The sequence below is a fragment of the Xiphias gladius genome, chromosome 12 (assembly GCF_016859285.1).
Source record: "Xiphias gladius isolate SHS-SW01 ecotype Sanya breed wild chromosome 12, ASM1685928v1, whole genome shotgun sequence".
NCBI lineage: Eukaryota > Metazoa > Chordata > Actinopteri > Istiophoriformes > Xiphiidae > Xiphias > Xiphias gladius.
In genome coordinates, this window is record NC_053411.1 from 3,001,318 (window position 1) to 3,019,861 (window position 18,544).

At 41.2% G+C, this 18,544-nt stretch overlaps 2 protein-coding genes across 2 annotated transcripts in view; one reads left to right on the plus strand and one right to left on the minus strand.

Annotated features, from left to right (window-relative positions):
• Positions 1-238: 238 nt before the first annotated feature.
• zcchc4 (zinc finger, CCHC domain containing 4) lies at positions 239-11,132 on the minus strand. The gene is made up of 13 exons (XM_040141611.1): positions 10,929-11,132; positions 10,382-10,500; positions 10,198-10,280; positions 9,768-10,040; positions 8,498-8,578; positions 3,405-3,477; positions 3,181-3,331; positions 2,120-2,220; positions 1,462-1,583; positions 1,034-1,109; positions 873-924; positions 598-745; positions 239-472 (listed from the first exon to the last, which is right to left on the minus strand). The coding sequence occupies exons 1-13, from the start codon at positions 11,014-11,016 to the stop codon at positions 352-354; spliced, it is 1,488 nt and encodes a 495-aa protein (XP_039997545.1). The 5' UTR covers positions 11,017-11,132; the 3' UTR covers positions 239-351.
• A 1,976-nt stretch (positions 11,133-13,108) lies between these two features.
• The window catches only part of ablim2 (actin binding LIM protein family, member 2), a 95,907-nt gene continuing 90,471 nt past the window's right edge, over positions 13,109-18,544 (plus strand). Inside the window, exon 1 of the mRNA XM_040141273.1 lies at positions 13,109-13,360. Coding sequence (XP_039997207.1) covers positions 13,348-13,360 — 13 coding nt within the window. The 5' untranslated portion in view covers positions 13,109-13,347. The remainder of the gene's footprint in view (positions 13,361-18,544) is intronic.

Below are 18,544 nucleotides of genomic sequence, written 5' to 3' on the forward strand. Positions count from 1 at the left end.
CAGCGGGTTTATCCAAAATTTTTCACTGAAAACAGCTGCCTGCTTTTGGTGGATTTAGGTTAATATGAGAGATGAGACTAAACCAAATATTAAAGATGTGGGCCCTTGAACCAAAAACAATGACCTAACAGAGGCTAAAAAGCTTTGTAGCACCTTTTAGAACCTTTTAAAATACAAGGCAAATTCTCTTTTAATATACTTTTTTACTTTGTACTTTTTCCACTACAACAGTTGTGAACATTGTTAAGAACAGCCATTTGAGTGTAAAAAAAAAAAAACAACAACAAAAAAAAACAACAAACTCATAGCTTCTGATTGCACAGCTGACAAGACACTGCACGCATACCGAGGTCACATAGACTGAGCAGCCATCTTCTTTGCTCTGCGAGCTGCTCCAGACATCCTCTTAGCTTTAGGCTTGTAGAAGGGATGGGATAGATTTTTGGCTCCACTCTTGGCATTAGACCGATAACTAGAGGGCCAAAACAGAGAGAAACACACAAATGCAGAGGAACAAGTTGACACGTGCTAATATTTCATGGTTTTTGGAGAGTGATGAATAGCAAAGGTTTAACCCTAAGCTGTTCTCTAACTCACATGCTGATCCAGTGCGTGTCTGTGAGAGGACAGGCTTTGCGTTTGTGCTGCAGGCTGCCGCATTTGAAGCAGCCCTCCTTTCCTTGGCTCTGGCCACATGGGTGGTCTGGGAGGGCACAGCGAACACAGGACCGGCAATGTTTCCATGCTAAGAGGAAAAAGAGAAAAGGTAAAGTAGTGATGTGAAGACTTTTGTTTGCCTTGACATGTAGTAACCATGGATCAATGTGCATCTTACTGCAGTATCTGATGTGATTATGTATAAATTTACATACATGGTTTCACACATTTCTCACATGTTGAGCAGTGCTTCCATTCGCGGCCATCCTGAAGACGCAAAAAAATGAAAGTTGAAGCCCACAGTACGTGTAAATTTAACTGACTGCCTTAATTTGAGTAAGCAACATATAATGTATGTAAAGGTGTGGTTTTATACCTTGGATGGACAGATGTTGCATTGAGCACAGTGCTTATTTAGGGACCAGACGTATCTCTGACATACAGAGCAAAATCTAAGAGGAGGAAGGGAAGACGCATGCCTTTTCAACACAACTTTAATATAGAAATATATGAACTGCACAGTCCTTAGAGTTGGGTATTGAACCGCAAAACTAAGGTGTTGTATTAATTCCAGTGATATTAAGCCCAAAATTTGTAGTGTAAAAATCAACTTGTCAGTGCTCTTTGTTGGACAAACTATGTAATGGTAACACTGTTTCTACCTAAAACATATTTTTGGTGTTTCTGTACTGACATTTCTTGTGACTTATCACTTGAACTATACATTGATATATCTGTGATGATATTATAACAGCCGATGTATCAGTCAGGCTCTAGCATAGAGCGGACAGACTGTGTTGATACCTGTAGCCCTCCTCTTTGGGCAGGACAACATCTCTGGGACAGATGTTAGTGAAGAGTCTGACAGGAGACTGTTTCCTGCCTGTCTTCCCATGTTTATACAGAGGATGGTTGTCATAGTCCACCTGGTTAGAAACAAAACCAAATATTGACTTTATTGTTCATTAGCCACAGAGACAAAACCCAGCCTAGGGATAGTGTAGCCTCCAAACAAAGCACAGCCTGGAGCAACTTATCAGAGCTAGAGTCAGGCTGTTGACTGGATCTAAGGTATGAGTCACTGTGTTGCAGCTCTAAGGCAGATGTGCTGAACAAGGTTAACACCTACAATATATAATTAATTATATCAGATAATCTCTTTATAGAGACCTACAGCCCTGTCCTGAAACCTTCTACAGTAAATAATGAAATATTGATCGAGGATCAGTGAATGAATCCGCCACACCATCCCTATTTGGCATCCCCAAGAACCAGCGACTGAGTATAAGGTTATTTTACTGGCTATAAGTACACTACACAACATGCAATACCGTAGAGGTATATTAGAAAAAAACCCATATAGACATTGCATGCTTCTGGAGGGTAAACCTGAAGCTGGTTTAATCAATCTACTAATCATCTGGACCAATCATTAGAAAAAGCTGATGTACTGCCATTATACCTGGTAGTCCAGCATGTTGAATGAGGGGAGGCACTCCAGGATACGAGGCTCAAAGAAATACGGGAAGATCCACATCGTGGGCATGTCAGCGTTACTGCTGTCTGAACACACAAACAAACACATATGTGTTAGTAGAAACACTGGATTTGAGTTTAATTTAATTTAAATTGGACTAAAAGTGAATGAATCATTTTTGTATACTAAATAGAGATGTGACAGACACTGAAGCAATATGTCAGAAAGGGCTCTGAAGACTGTATTTTCTGCAGATGTTCAATATTTCTAATGTTATAGGAAGTTGAATATGTCCTAAAAACAGTCTTGACCTTCTCGTCGGTTTGTTGCACTGGAGTTTAATGTGCTGCAGGAACCAACTGGGCAACATTGTTAAGGTGGCCAGTAAACACACTATGCCTATTTCAAGCTGTCCAATCTGGCAGTTTACAGAGGTGATGGTGGCAGATTTATAATTGGCCCATGATTTGAGACAGAGGTAGACAAGAGCAGCTTTTCATTTCTAGCAGATCAGCACTGACGTTGCTGCTAAAACAACAACTGTCAATAGCAGGTTTAATCAGCTGTAGCTTGCTAGCTAAAAAGCATTAACTCGGCTAGTTGGGTGAAAACTTCCTCCGCTCTTCAGCTATTGAAAGAAGATAAGCCACGTGTAATGATGCAAGAAGGACTGGGGCTAAAGCCACGTTCATGTCATGTGGGACAGGGAGGTAATGATGGAAAAGGTTAGCATGTTTACGACTTGTGAGCGTTCACATCATCAGACAACTCAGGACAGCTGTCATCCTTCATGTGCTACTGCTTCTCACTTATTACTGGGGATTCAACCGGTTCCAATCAATAAACACTAACAAAACAAAAGGGAAAAACACAAACGTTTGTTACCCTCTAAACTCTGCCTCTGGTCTACTTCTTACCTTTAGTCCCATTTGTTGCAGTTTGTTTAAAATCACGTGGAGCTTTATCATATATTACCATATTATTATTTTAAAAAAATATGACAAATATAAAGAGGATGACACCTCAAACTCCACAGTGACACTGACCATTGCTCTGCAGCTGCCTCCATGTCTGTGAGATCAGAGAGAAACTGTTGGCCAGAGGCTTCACCAGACCGCCGAATGGAGGGTCAGCCACCATCACCACCTTCTCCCCGTCACACTCTCTGAGGAAAGCCTGCAGGACTGCACTGGAGGTCTGACAAGACACAAAGCTTTAATATATAGGACTGGAAATGGAAAACAAGGAAAATATGTGTTTTGACTCCTACCTCTCCACCAAAGAAGTGATGGTTGAACATGTTGTAATGACAGAACTCATCCTGGCTGTAGAACTGGGCATATCTGAAACAGAGGAAGATCACATTCTGTGTATTTCCAGCATAAAATACTCATCTTTCTAACGGAACAGTTCGTTTTCTGTTTCCTGTGTCTAATAACAGCAGGCTGAAAAGCAAGAGCAAGTCTGAACCTATCTACGGTACGTCACACAAAGTTAGTTAACACAGTAGATCCTGAGGTGTGTATCCTCGTAATGATAAGCTGTGTGACTGTGACCCGCAGGCTGAAGCTTGTATCGCAGGAACACACCCTCTCTGCACTTCTACCCTGCACATTCTTTACAGAAACGGACAGACAAGAGAGGCAAACTAGCAGATCTCAGGTAAGAATAGCTAAAAAACATTATTTAATAATCCTCAAAGAATATCATTTAGTCTGTATTTGACTATAAATTATGGATGTAATATTTTTACAGCATGTCTAAAGAATATTCCACATTTAACAACAAACTATCTGACTGAAAAAAAGATTGTGCATGCAAAATGTGCCAAATTTGAATGCTAAACATACAGACAGTAGTGAAAATGACTGTTTGCAGCACATTTTTTTTCAGTAAATCTGCAGAGAAAGTGTGGCCATGTCCTTGGACGAGGTCTTAGCAAAAAGCCTGGCATGGACTCACAACAAAGAGTTTTTCACAGACTTTTCAAAAACCTGAAGAACTGGTTTACTCGGCAAACACGGCCCAAGCAAAAACACAGAAAATGCTTTAGAAAGTGAAAAAGAAAGTTAAAAATTTCTCAGCCAGAGTTTTAATATATGTTGTTGTTTTGTTCAGTCCTGGAGAATGGCAGAAAAAGAGCCATTGTCTGTTGGTAATGGACAGTCCACTATGGCTCAGTCAGTGCAGAGTTGTCTTGCAGCGCCCTCCGCAGGCGCCCACAGTGTACTGCAGGACGGACTGAGCTTCACTCCCCTGGACTCCAACTGTGACAGGGTTGTTCAGCCGTTCCCACGTTCACCAAAACTACAGAGGAAGAGAGCTGAAGCTGGAAAGCCCTCTCAGGTACACGAGTGTGGTGAGGCACATGGGCCGGAACATTTTCACAGCTTAGCATTGTGAATGATCTCACACCGTCTCATCTGCATGGACCCAAAGTCAGAAAATGAGTTGCTGCTTGAAGAATTGCATGTAAGGGTGTGAAGAAACAGCTAAGGCACTGAGGTTCACATCATCCTGAGCCAGAGCACAAACCCTGTTGGTATGACCTTCTGTGCAGCACAGTTAGTGAACAGAACGTATGAACAAGTTGTGTGTATGTGCAATTTGATGTACGTATATCAAACACCCACTTTTGGAAATGCAATGGACTGTGACAAATGAGAGGGGCTATGGACAGTCTGGGTACACTAGGTGTCCCGCGGAAGCTTCTGTTGTGTTCTGAACAACCTGCAGTGATTCTGTACTTGCTTGCCTTTTGTCTATTCGCTAGTGTTTTCTTAAGCTGCAGTACATTGATTTTTCTTGGTCACCCTTTGAAAAAATGTCAAACAATTTTACACACGAATTTCAGAAACACTCTGCACAAAGAGTTGTATAATGTTGACCGTGGCTCTGGAGGAGCTTTGCAGAGTTTGAAAAAAATAATCATTATTTTGGAATGGGTTTGAGACTACGTTTTTTTTTTTTTTTTGGAAACAGCAAGTCTGTATTATGGAGTGGAGGTATGGTGTTTTAGAGAACTGGGCATTTAGGAAGCAAAGTTATCAAAGTTATAATCAATCTACTTTAATGCAAATTCATGCTAAGTTTATTGAGTTTATTTATCTCTGCTCTCTACAGGAGCAGCTATCCAGACATTTGGAGGAGCTACAGGCAGAGCGATCCAAGACTGAAGCCCACATACAGTCTCTGAAAAAACGAAACACGGATCTCTCTGTAAGTATGGATCGAGATGCTCTCAATACTTAATATTAGTTACGACAGAGACTTCAGACCACACCAAGGACTGCAAATATGTTGATAACATAAAGTCAGGGTGCATATAATCCTCTCCTCTCCATGTTGCTCCCTGTAGAGGAGCGCAGAGATGATGAAGCAACAGGTTCGCGATCGCTTTGAGAACATGCGGGCCGTCCTGAAGCAGGACGAGCAGGCCGTCATGGACTCTCTGGAACTGGACCTGAGACAGACCAGGACCAGACTAGACCAGGTTCTGAAGAGCTGGAAACAGCACCAGGACCAGGTCACCAAGAGCATCAGCAGCACCCAGAGAGCACTGAACAAGAGCTCTGCAGCAGAGGAAGATGAGGTCTGATTCATTTCTCTCAATACTACGGTTTAAAAAAAATAGTAAATGAAGGTATTTTCCTGCTGTTTTAATCAGTGTTTTTGTATTTTGTCTCTTGTCAAGGGTCAATCTGAGCATCTGAGGTAAAGCCATGCACCATTAGATGAAATGTTTTCAGCTCTATCCCCTATAGAGATCTGTTGTAGACTACTCTGTCTCAGTTTCTCCAACTCTCTGTCCTCACTCTTCTCTGATCCCTCTTCCAGTCCAAAGAAGCCAGACGCCTATGAAAAGGAAATCCGACTGAATGACGAGAGATTTGAGAGGCTTCTTAAAACATTATCCTCCATCTCTAAAAACCTGAAAGCCCAGCTCCAGAGGAAGTCTCTACTGTTAGGTACTGAGGCGATTATTTCTATATCAGCTCCTTTAGGGCAGCAGGGTATTATAGTGAGCCAAGTCTGATTAGTTTGGGTGAGTATGAGTAATGTGTCAATAAATGTCATCAAAAACAAATAGTGAATATTAGGTACATATACTTTACCATGTTATAAACTGGTATGAACAGCAGCAAGAAGGCGTTTTAGATTTGGATTTGCTTTGACTTTGTGCCACCAAAATTTCCATCCTTGTAGTAGGGGTCGGTAACATATATAAGATCTTCTACCATAGCATATGTGATGTGATATTTCCATTTAGATACAGATTCTTGATGTACCTTTTGATATATGTCTGTAGTAATGACAATCCATATGTGTCAAATATCAAACGTCGGATGCTTGGACCAATTCCGTTGTTCATTTACTTATTTTTTTTAAATCAAATTTTTCCTATTCAGAATTAGGAAATCTTTCCAACTCTGATTTTACTTTATTGAACACTGACACATTGTTGTACTTCATTGCACTATGTTTCAATGGATTAGGATTAAAGGATAGAAATATTCATTCATTCAACATAAGATTTTCCCTAAACCAAGGTATCAAAAAATTTTACGCACAGAAACTCAGCTTCAGTTTGAAAGTTATTTTGCCCTACAGGGGAATGCCGGACAACACCAAAGTTAAATTCCTCTAACATTTCCCAGTGGGTGCTCAAGCTCCCAAGCACCCATGGACTTGGCACCTATTTCGGCACCAAAATAAAAATATTTTCAAACAATGCAAAGCCTAAATCATGAGTAAATTTTCATATTATACAGGAAACTGAGCTTTAAATCTATAGATATACAGCTATAATTTAAAACAAATGAACAAATAAAGTAAACTTATGTGACATTTTTAACAAGACCTGCTTCACTGGTACCTGTGCTAGTGTGAATTTAAATAAGCCAAATACAAATATGTGACATGCAACAAGTCGGAAAGCAACATTAAATGTGTTTAAAATTACACTGATGCATGGCCAGATCAAAATGTCATAGAAGACTGGATTCTGTGTTTAATTTCAGATTCATCTCCTGTGGTGATGGATAGGCAGACGTGCCATAGCCAAATCACCCTGACCTCTGAGGGACGGGGCATGTCCTTCTCAAGCTCTGGCTGCTCAGCGCCGGAGCATCCTCTTCAATTTGATAAAGTCTGCTGTGCTCTGGGCTCGTCTCCCGTCACAGCAGGTCAGAGTTACTGGGAGGTCGACGTACGCTGCTGCTCCGCCTGGGCTGTGGGCGTAGCCTACACCAGTCTGCAGAGGAAGGGCAAGGACAAGGGCGCCAAACTGGGCCGAAACAGGAACTCGTGGTGCCTGGAGCTCCAGAACAGCAATCTATCTGCTTGGCACAACGACCGGCATGTGGTGTGTCAGGGCGTCGGGCAAACACCACTTGGAAAGGTCGGAGTGTGGGTCAATTATGACAAGGGTCAGCTGATGTTTTATGACGCAGACACCATGGTTGTCCTGCAGAAGTTCTCGGCAGCCATGACACCGGTGTTCGACAGGGCTCATCACCAGTTCACCGAGCCCCTGTACCCCGCCATACGCTTCCTGAGACCACCACAGAACCAGATGTGGCCAAACCACATGGAGCTGTGTCACCTCAAAACTCTGATGTTCTAGGGCTATTTCAGGGGGCTGGTGTCCTCAGGACATGCTGGATAGTGATGTGGGCTCTATCCATGTAAATATCAGTGGCATGCCGTCAGGTCAAGCAAGGCAAGCAATGCTTGACCAGTTAAAGCTAAAAATAGAAATCAATTAGAACGATACCGAAGTAGAAGTGATAGCTCTCCTTTGTGCATCTCTCAGAACAGCGTTCTGTCCCATAAAGGATCTGATGTTGCCCGTTTGCATTCATTTTGTAATTTACTGCCCTCTTGTGGCTGCAGTAGGCTATTGTCTCGGGAAGCTAGGTTGCATCTATCATTTCCGTCATTGTCGTGGGTGTGACCGTGTCCCGTTGACAAGGCCTGGGGCTTGTCAAGCAGAGGGGGGAGAAGCATTTTTTGGATGTTTGTGCATGTTCATTGTGAATAATCCTGGGATCAAGTGTGCTTGGCAAGCTGCCCTTGACTCAGCTTCCACTGTTCTGAGATCAGTTGTGATATTGCATGCATTATTACTCACGTGCAGATCCGTGTGGAAACTGTACTTACGTACTACAAAATTTACCTCAACCGTCTTTTCTTTCTAAATGTTATGAGGCAGCAGGAGCAAGTAAACGAGCAAGTTGAGTTGGTTGTAGTTGGTCTTGCCTATCTGTAAAAGTCACTGCACGCCACTGGTATATAGACTATCATGTCAGAGCAACTGTTGAATGTAGCATGATATATGACAATAAATATGATAAAACTAACCTGAAGTCAATGTCCAGCAGCAGACTCTTCATTGGCTCATGTTTCTGCTCCAGGTTTCGCAGCTTGATCAGCTCCTGGAGTCTGACACACACCAACAATCATGAATAAAACAGTGTTTAAAATCTTAGTCATCTGACTGCATTTATTTTACCAATCCTATAACTGTTTTGATTGTATTTTATGATTACTGCCAGTAGCTGAAACTTCTGACAATAAATAATGTTTTAATTATGACAATTTTATTAAAATGAGTATTTTGTATTTTCTTTAAAAAATTTTTTTTTTATGGCAAAAAACCTCTTAACTTACATTTCTATTCATCCCAGGACACTAAAACTGTCCACTGGCTCCCAGATGATTTGATTCTTTAGGTTTATAATCTCTTAAAAGGCCTTGTTTCCCCCAGCTTTTCACAGATCACTTTCACACATGTAGCTCAGTCCAGTTGGTCCACACAATTCTTCAGTTGACCAGCATGAAGTCATATGGACTGACGGGGAACTTATTCATCGGGCAGTTTCAGTGACGTACTGCATCATCAGTATGACACGGACCCAAGCAGGTCTCAACTATCAAGAATGAAACTGAAACTAAAATGTCATGAATAATGATGGACAGAAGGTCAAAGTTGGTCGCTTTTTAGTTCTAATAATTCTTTAATAATTCAAATCCACAGATGTGTTCCATGGTTACCTATGAACTTGCATAATTATAAAAGACATTATTTCCTTGACAGCCCCCATCATCAGCAGACAGAATGCATTAGTGGTTTGACTCTTAAATTGACATTAATGTCTAATATGGTACTGTATCTACTTATCAGTACTGTACATTGAGTTGGACACTGACAACAGCATAAACAAACCAAACCAAAGGGGCAAACAGTTTGAGTTAGTTTGACCAAACAGGTGAGGAGTAAAAGCAGCGTCAGGGACTATTTTTTTGGTCCAAAGTAGTAAATTTGATCAAATGGTTCACAATATAGACTAGGGGAATAACGTGCAATAAAGGTACCCATAACCGCACTGGGTATGTAGCGATTACATGGTACACATCTTACACTACCAGGCCACCAGGACATGCCTATTTTCAGTTCTTTGAGCACTGCACATAAAATTTTAAAAGTCAACATATACATAAAACAAAAATTAATGGCTACATAATACTGCTGGTAAAAGAGGAGATATGTTTTTGTGTTTTGGCTGAACTGGCCCTTTAAGACAGGTTTAAGCAAATGTCTGAGTATCTTCTAACTCAATATCTCCCTCACCTGGGTGTGCCCACACACAGGACCTTCCTGTATCCCAGAGCAGCTAGGGTATCCAGCAGAAAGTGTGAGCTGCGGTCGGTGAACAGGTACTGGGCGTTGCTCTTCTTGTTGTCCAGAGCACGCAGCAGCACACTGGGCCTCCTCAGCTGGGCCGTGGTGACGGCTGTGCATCTGTGAGAGCAGTGGGCAGCATGCTCTCCTGGCAGGAGCAGCATCTGACAATCCTGACAGAACTTCTTCTCATCCAGCGGGAGGGAGGCAAACTTTCTGAACCTGAGGGACAAATTAGAGTCAGGCAAAAAGTCAGTTAATACGTTCACTTTTTGTGAGAGAATTTTGTCTATCAGGTGTAGTTTTTCCCAGCTTGTAGACGGCTAAGAAAGTGAACTTCTTCGGTAGAGACCAAGATGGGCTGCAGTTGACTTCTAACCTGGTGCAGTACTCCCTATGGCTGAGCAGAGGCCTCTTTGACTGGTTCTCTGCTTTTCTAGCCAACAGCCTGGCCTCCGACACCTCCAAAAAAAAAAAAAAAAAAAAAAAAATTCATATGAATGAGTTTACTGAATCAATCAAGTGTCAGATACATTGATATAGGTGACTTCCAGCGAGCGTACCTTGTCATCTTCCCACTGGAAAAAACTGCAGTCTTTTCTGTCTCTACAGGCTGAGCAGGCATAAAACCTCCTGCCTTTCTCTCCTCCTTTGTTGACTTTCTCAAATAGCAAGGATGGACCTGGCAAAACACACGTGAAATTATTTGTATTTTATTCTGTCTGGTGCAACCCCAGTACATGCTGTGTATGTAGAGAGAGTTGGACCGGCTTCTTTATTTCCCTAAATACTTGCAGAAACATTCCATGCCACTAAAATTTGTTGGAATTTTACGGCGAGGAAGCAGCGTGTAATTAGCTAGAACTCGGCTTGAATATTAGACACACGTGTTATCCTCAGTCTTTTTTTTTCTCATAATACATCCGTTAGCTTATAACGGAAAGTCGTTTTAAAGTTAAGATTTCATTTCTATAAGAAATGCCGTAAGTGATATTATACAAAGCGTGAACATATATCAAAGAAGCAATTAAACCTTGAGATACACGATTTCCTAAAGCAGTTCGGTGTTAGGTTACTGACTATCTACATGTCCTGTGAATTTAGACTTACCATGCGGGCAACATGGAGCTGTTTTACCGCCCTCTGGAAAAATAACCTCTATTCCAAAACTGGCATCGTTAGCCTCGGTCATGTCCATGTCGTTAAGGTTACACAGTTAATGAAATTTAACCTAAACCTCTTGACACGAGAGTTCAGCCTGGCAAGTGGAAGCCATTTTGCTCTGAGTCGCGCAGAGTTGACGTAATTATTATTTTGTCGCAATAAACGCCCATTGGCCATAAACCAAAACACAGCCAGAATGTGTTCTGGTGTTATTTGGGAATTTATTTTCTGTTAAACTGGACGTTGTTTTGTACTGGGGGGGGGGGGTAAGAATATTAAAACTAAATTCGAATGTATTACTACCTCTTTGTGTTTTATCGTGGAATTCATCATTTTCCCTGACAGCTTTCACACACCCATGTCCTCCTCTGACTGATATAAGTATATATATACATAGACTCTTCAAGACCGATAGAGCGAGTTGTTCTGGCTACTCCTCAGAACATATAACTAATCAGAAATAGTACTGAGCAATCCCCATCTGCTGAGGAAGAACATACGATGCAGTTGAAAGTTCCTGAAAAAGCTGGTAAGTGGACCTTGAGTTAAGATTGTTTTTTGTGTTTGTTTATTTAATTAATTTATTAAACTTATCGTTCATTCTGCACACATTTTTACAACTGCAGTTAAATATTAGTGCTTTTCTTTATTCGCTGTATATTTTAAATCATCTGAAATGATGTTAGTGTTCGAAATAATGCACCCTTGTGATACATTTCAATAAATAAAAAGCAAGAAAAAAAGCCCACTGTCCATATATATCCCTGGAAAGCTCTATGAACAGTTCTGTTAACCTCAATCGGCGTATCCACTGGATCAATGAGATGAAATAATAACAATGTAGCTCCGTTCCGTATTCATGTTCGGCAGTTTTGATCGAAAAGTGTTCAGAGAAGAGGTGTTTGCACTGATCCTGTGACCTGTCTAGTCCCCTTCGACTCTGACATCTTCCTCCAGTTCCTCCTCGTCAGCTGTTCCCGAAGGCTATTCCAAAAATCACCGACCCAGTTAATTTGTACCGCGACACACGAAGAAGACACAGAAACAAAATGAGCAATAAGATGTTCAACACCTCTGTACTTCTCTAAAGAAGAGGATAAATTGAAAGAAATATGCATGAACACACTGATTTAGATATTCTATCCAAAATTTTACTGACCGACTGTTTCCCAATGCAGTTTGTTTACTCTAAACAAGCTCGTAGTCCCAACTCGGCAGCACGCTGCTCGTCAGACAGGTCAGGGTCTCTCTTCAAGACTACAATTCCCAATGCCTCCCGCGCCAGCAGCGCAGCAGCGCCGTCAGCCCGAGGACTGTCCGGGAGCAGCCTGCTGGATGCTGGAGCCGAGCAGAGACAAGATGCCCGCTGTTCTCTAACATAAGACAGGAAGCGGCGGGCGTTTTCCTTCAAAATAAAAACGTAGCCTCGGTTGTGAACATTTGGCATGTGAGCATTTTGGGCCAGCAGAACAAAATTGTGTCAAAACACATTTATCTCATTGAAAGGAACAGTGTATTTTTATTCATTTAAAAATAATTGTATTTATTTAGCTTCATGAGGCTTGTACACATGCTTCTGATTTCTTGATTTTTCCCGATAATTACCTTATTTTGATTCAGTCTACAGCATGGCAGGTGCTATAAACTGCTTATGACTGTTGCATATAGAGTGGAGTATCATTAATTTTTCCATAGCAACATGTGTGACTGTGTATTACCCATGTATTTTTTGCAGCCCTATATCAAAAGGCTATTACCTTGCATGGCCCCCAAAACTTACAGGTTGAAGGACTTTCAATTAGGTTTTGGCAATTAGCAAACAAAGTTAGAGAACTTTGGCCAGTTCATTCTTTTAAATTTCTGAGTGAAGTACTCAAACAATAAAAAAGTTGAACTGTTCTAGAGTTTCCTGCACAGCTGCCCGCAACACCATCAGCGACCCCCTGGATTTCTCTGCTCCCTATTCCGATAGAGCGCGCAATTTTAGGAATCCTTTTATTTTGAAATGTCGCATCGGAACCCCCGTTAACTCTTCTGTCCGGCTTGACTGTAGTCGCGTTTTTCCACCGTGCGCCCACACCCAACCTGCACTGTCTGCTGTATAGGGAGGCAGCGCAGCCCCTGCAGTGTATGCGGGACATTGTCCACACAGTGCGGCTGTTTTCAGAAAGATCTCTGCGGCCTCAGCAGCCAGGGGCAGCCAGGCTCTCCGCGCCCCCTCCCGTGTAAACACCCCATTCATCCTGCTGGCTGGCACTGAGGCTCGTGCGCTCTGCGGCTGCTGGCATCATCCATGTACTGTCAATGTGGCTAGTGGCTTATTTACTGTGCATCATCTGACCGGAGAAGACATCTGACTGGCACCATGAGCAGCACTGGTAAGAGCATTTCTTTTGTAGACGACACTGCCTTTCCTCTGCAGTTGGATGAATTCCTGTCATAGCATAAGGAACAATTATCATAATAAAATCCCTTTAGGGCTTCCAGTGTAGCTGTGTTGATGCGTACTGACTCTGTGGTTGCTTTGTTCTGATTTACACAATTTTCCACCTGCTGTGGCATCACTATAATATTACCCTGGGGGAAAACTATATGTTATGCATTTAAAATGTAGAGAGAACTACTGTATATATTGTTATCCTTTATCTGCCAGTGACGGCAGCAGCACCTGGATGCACCCAAATATGCAATGCTGCATTAAGCTTGAGGTGTTCTTGTCTTAGGAGTTTCAAATTTGTCCCAGTAAAAGTAAATGTCATGTGGGCTAAATAAACAGGATGTAGAAACACCCAGGGTGGGCTTGGTGGCTCTATTCATCATGTTGCTGTGCAGTCACTCCCAGTTTAAAGGGGCACGGCAGTTGTCTACGGCAGGCCTGACTCCTGGCGGGCTGCTGTCACAGCTGGCTTTGTCCCTGAGGAAGACTCAGCAAATGTAACAAGAGGCTCGTCTTCATATGAAGCTGTCAAGTCCTGGAGCAACTCTGCACTGTTTGTTTTGTATATGTGAATAAATATGGGTACGAAGTTCTACAGCTTCTTAATATCAAAGACTGTTTGATCGTGGGGTGTGGTTGTAAATAAAATGTCATAGACACTAACGTCAAAGGATAAAATCAAAATTCTAGATGAACGTGAAACTCATGGTTTTGAATGTTTGTGTTATTGCCAGGGAATAACTAAAATATATGGTCATCTATGAGCGAAGTAACTTAATAGTGATGTTACACGAACTGATGTTTTGCTACAAGGCCTACAGGGCCCTCTTAAGGGACCTTTAAGGGACTCCACATTGGAACTAGTGACCATAGGCTACTTTCCAGAAATGTCCCACAGTCAGAAATTCTTATTTTGTAAAAGATAATATGAAAAAAGATTGTCCCTTCAAGTCAGAAATTGAAGTATGTAACTCAGCCCACATATTTCAACCCCTGAGCTAAAATCAACTCGACAGCAGTAGCACTATATTAGCCAACACGCTTCTCCTTCAGTGCTTCTCATCCTCAACAAACTCATACATTTGGCATTCACAACAGTGTAAACAAAAAAGCCAAAACCTGTTCACATCAACCTTTGAACTGGCGATCCCGGGAATTTCCAACATTAAGTTGACCCTTATTCAGATTATACAGGTAACTAAAACTGAAAAAGTACATTATAATTACATTACATATGAAAAATAAAAAAACTATACATTGTTTTGTTGGATCATATTTTACTTATTAATAAACCTCTACATACATGTAACATGGAAAAAGTTAATAATTTAACATTTTTATCTTAGCATTTTTAACATCTTGCAAGGCTAACAGTGAGGGTAACAATTTTTAGGTTTTTTGCTATATAGCAAGCTTAATGCACAACATGTCGTATTTCTCAGATTGTAATTACAAGGAGCCATGGGTTAAAAACTGTTCATATCAGCCTCGTAGTTCCAAGTTGGAAGTTTTTGGAATCCTGACAGTTGGGATATTTCTACAACTTTGTTGAAAAGACTATAGAAGCATCAACAAACTGGTGACACAGTGTCGGAAAATTTCCACCACCATTGTTGGCGTTTACATAAAAAACTACAAGAGGAAAAAATTCACTGATAATAAATGATCCAGATTAGCCCCAAACTGTAATGGGTTCGTCCCTGGCCCATGCCCCATCCCTCCACCAAGTTCGGTGCAACAATGGGTAAGAATCTTGAAATAATTCGAGAAGTGTCCCAAGTTGGAACAGCGAGAGGTTTTTCCCTTCTGCCAACATTGTTGCCTACCATTGGCTTTTGCATTGAGGACAGTATTAAGGGCAAAGACAATCTCCTGGACTTTTCAGTTTTTTTAGCTGGAGTTATTTTCCACAAAATCTGAATTTGCAACAATTTGCAATCTATCAGCACCGAGTAAGATAAGGTCAGTATCACTGAAGACAGGGCCAGGGCTAAATAATAAATCTGAGCTTTCAATACAGAAACCATGGATGGCCCTTGGTTTTAATGAGAAGACCCATCGATGCTATTAAGAGCTGCTGGAGCTGCTAAGGCGAGCGCTGCAGTTTTTCTGGGAGTCGAGACAGGAGTAATTCATTAGCAGACCACTGTAAACTGCGAGAGAAAATAGACAAACAAGAAACACCATTTGTCTTGGACTTTGTCTCCCTCCTTTGTGATTCCTTTTAGAAGACTGGCATTTTACCTTATGAAGAGCGTTGGCTGGATGTGTGAATAGACATGAGCAGAAAATTCATTTCAGATCTCTACCTGTGTTTGATGATAGCTGGTCTCCACATGCACAGTCAGGTTGCTCTTTATAAACAATATCAGGTGTGTGTGTGTGTGTGTGTGTGTGTGTGTGTGTGTGTGTGTGTGTGTGTGTGTGTGTGTGTGTGTGTGTGTGTGTGGATGCGTGTGTGTGCAAAGAGAGATCCAGTTGGATTTGAATATAGTTGTCCAGCTAGACTATAATTTTGAAGACATGTTGGTATCCGCCTGTATAAAGGCAGTGTCTGAAAACAAGTACTGTACAGTAACTTATACAGTGTTGGTTGGCTGAATGTGTCTTTCCTTGCTTCAAGTGGTGCTTTTATTCCACGTATTTGTTTCAGTCCAGAGTAAATATTGAATATATATAGATACGGTAACATTAGCCTTCCATCCAATGGAATTGCCAAACTTTGCCTTGAAAAGGATCCAACGTTACTTTTTTAATATGGATAAAAAACATTGAGCAGAGCAATCACAAACTGCAAACAGTATATGAGAGTGATGCTGCGGTTTGTACACTGGTGGTGTAATATTGTACTGAACCGGGTGATAGTAATAATAATTTCTCCATTTTGGAACACGGTGTGTCACTATTTCTAATGGCCAACCATGCAAATGAGCAGGTTTTAGTTGAGCAAAGTTTAGCTCTGACTCTGGAGTTTGTGGAGCAATTAAACATAAATAGGAGATGAAGTGAATGCTTGGAAACTGATCTAGCGTGACTGCATTTGAAGTCTGATTGGCAACACTTGTAGCTGCTAGTAAGTTACTAGTCTTCCAGTTTCTCACCCACTTCTGGAACTGGCCATTCCCGATCCAGCCTGATCCCAACATTCTAGTGGAACTGTCCTGCTATCCTACCAGAATCTTGTGGCATTTCATGGTATTCCTGATCAAATGTGAGACCTCCAGGTTAGACTATGTTCTCCTAAATACATTCTTTAAAAATTGCACCATTGATTTTTTTTCATCTTTTCCAGATCCATCCCAATCCTGACAACACAATGTAATTTGTCCTGGCATCCTACCAGAATCCTTTGTGACCCCATGGAATTCTTGGATAAAATTCCAGCCCTCAGTTCACATTAAATTCTCCCAAAACAAAAAACAAAAAATGCTTCTCTCTTTGAGAGAAACCTGAGATCTGTATTTACAAGTAAATTGGTGTACTTGTGTAGTGCCACCTGTGTTTGAAGTGTAAACCTGGTCAAACCACAGGAGAGGTGCACTCAAGTTTAAATAAACCTCTCAGAACAGGCTTGGCACGATGAACACACCCTGAGATAAAGTTGACCAGTATAATCAATGTGCAGACCACTCTGCATTCTTTCAATTTCAGAAGAATAGCACTTTATCTTTTGTTGATCACTATCTGTGCAACAGCAGAAAGTTAAAAGTTACATTAGACTGGATTATTAACAGGCCTTGTGTTTAGGTTCTAGCTATCTCCTTAACTGAGACACATTGGCATTACTGAGCCCTTTCACCGCAAGGAATAATTATAAGTGAGTAATAGGGATGGATAATAAGAGTATAGCCTGTTATTTCCAGCCCAGATTACTGCCACAGGTCACATAAGAAGAGGTCTGATCGATACTGCTTCTCATGCTGTTCTTGCCTGTTGTGTACATTTGTATGCTATAGTTTGAACTCACTGACCCTTTGGTGATATCCTCACGACTGGTTCTTCAGAGTAAGACAGCTTGGATCAATATAACTTACATTAAATCTATCTGTGGAGCTCTGTGCTTTTGTAAAACACCCACTGTGGTACAAAGATAGATGAGGAATGTCATCTCAACACTCTTCACCTTGGTGTATCATCAATATCATCAGCTGTAAAACATTTGTCTAAGTGAACTCCAGCACCTTCACAAAGCACCTGTCCAATTGCCATCTTGGCCAGTGGAAATGACACCTGGGTCTTGTGAGTATTTTGTCATGCTACACAACGGTTGGTGAGTTGATCTTGAGCTAGAGTTCTACACAGGCCAAAAACTGAGACTCAAACCCAGCCCGTACCCACGTCTTTAAGACCTGACCCCACTGAAGCCAGCTACCAAATGTGAGACTCATACCTGACGCAGAGCTTTATTTTTGTTTTGTTCCATCTATTACTGAATATTCCCTTGTCAGGCTAATGTATCTCTCCCTCTACCCACTGGGCATTGTTTAGTGTATGTACTTGCAACACATGACACATACAGTACAGATTTATAGAGAAATTTCTTAATAAATTATATTTGAAACTTAAATTTGAACCCAACCCAACCCTCAGAGCAATAGTGTAATTGCAAGTAATAGTTCAACATTTTGGGAAATTTGCTTTTTCACTTTCTTTTTCTGAGTGTGAGATGAGAAGATCCATATCAATCTCATGTCTTTCCATCAAGTACAGAGCTGCAGTCAGGATGTAGTTAGCCTAGCATAGCATTAAGACTGGAAACAGACTGGAAATAGCTAATTTGTCCAAAAGTTTGAAAACCTAGTATATGGCTGGACCACCCTTTATTTGTCTGCTTCTCTCCTACTTTATTTGCTCACATATAGAGTAATTTAATACAGCTGAATTCCCAACAGAGGTGTTTCATTTACATGTTTTTCTGTTTCTGTTGTTAGACAACAGAACAAGTATTAAATAATGACTGAAACGCGGCCCATTAACCAGCAGTCACTTCCGAGCCATTTCCAAGCTGCTGCTCTGCACTGCTAAAATCCTGATTTTATGACCAAAAGGGTGTCTGACAAAATCACCACACACATAAGTTTAAGACCATTGCTTTGCTTGTATTTCGGCCATATTAACTTGTAAA

Coding starts and splice junctions, on each gene's coding strand:
- zcchc4 (XM_040141611.1), bottom strand. CDS start 11,016: ATGGACATGACCGAGGCTAACGATGCCAGTTTTGGAATAGAGGTTATT. Junction 10,501..10,928: donor AGCTCCATGTTGCCCGCATG/GTAAGTCTAAAT, acceptor GTGTTTTGCCAG/GTCCATCCTTGCTATTTGAG. Junction 3,478..8,497: donor CTGCTGGACATTGACTTCAG/GTTAGTTTTATC, acceptor CCTCTGTTTCAG/ATATGCCCAGTTCTACAGCC.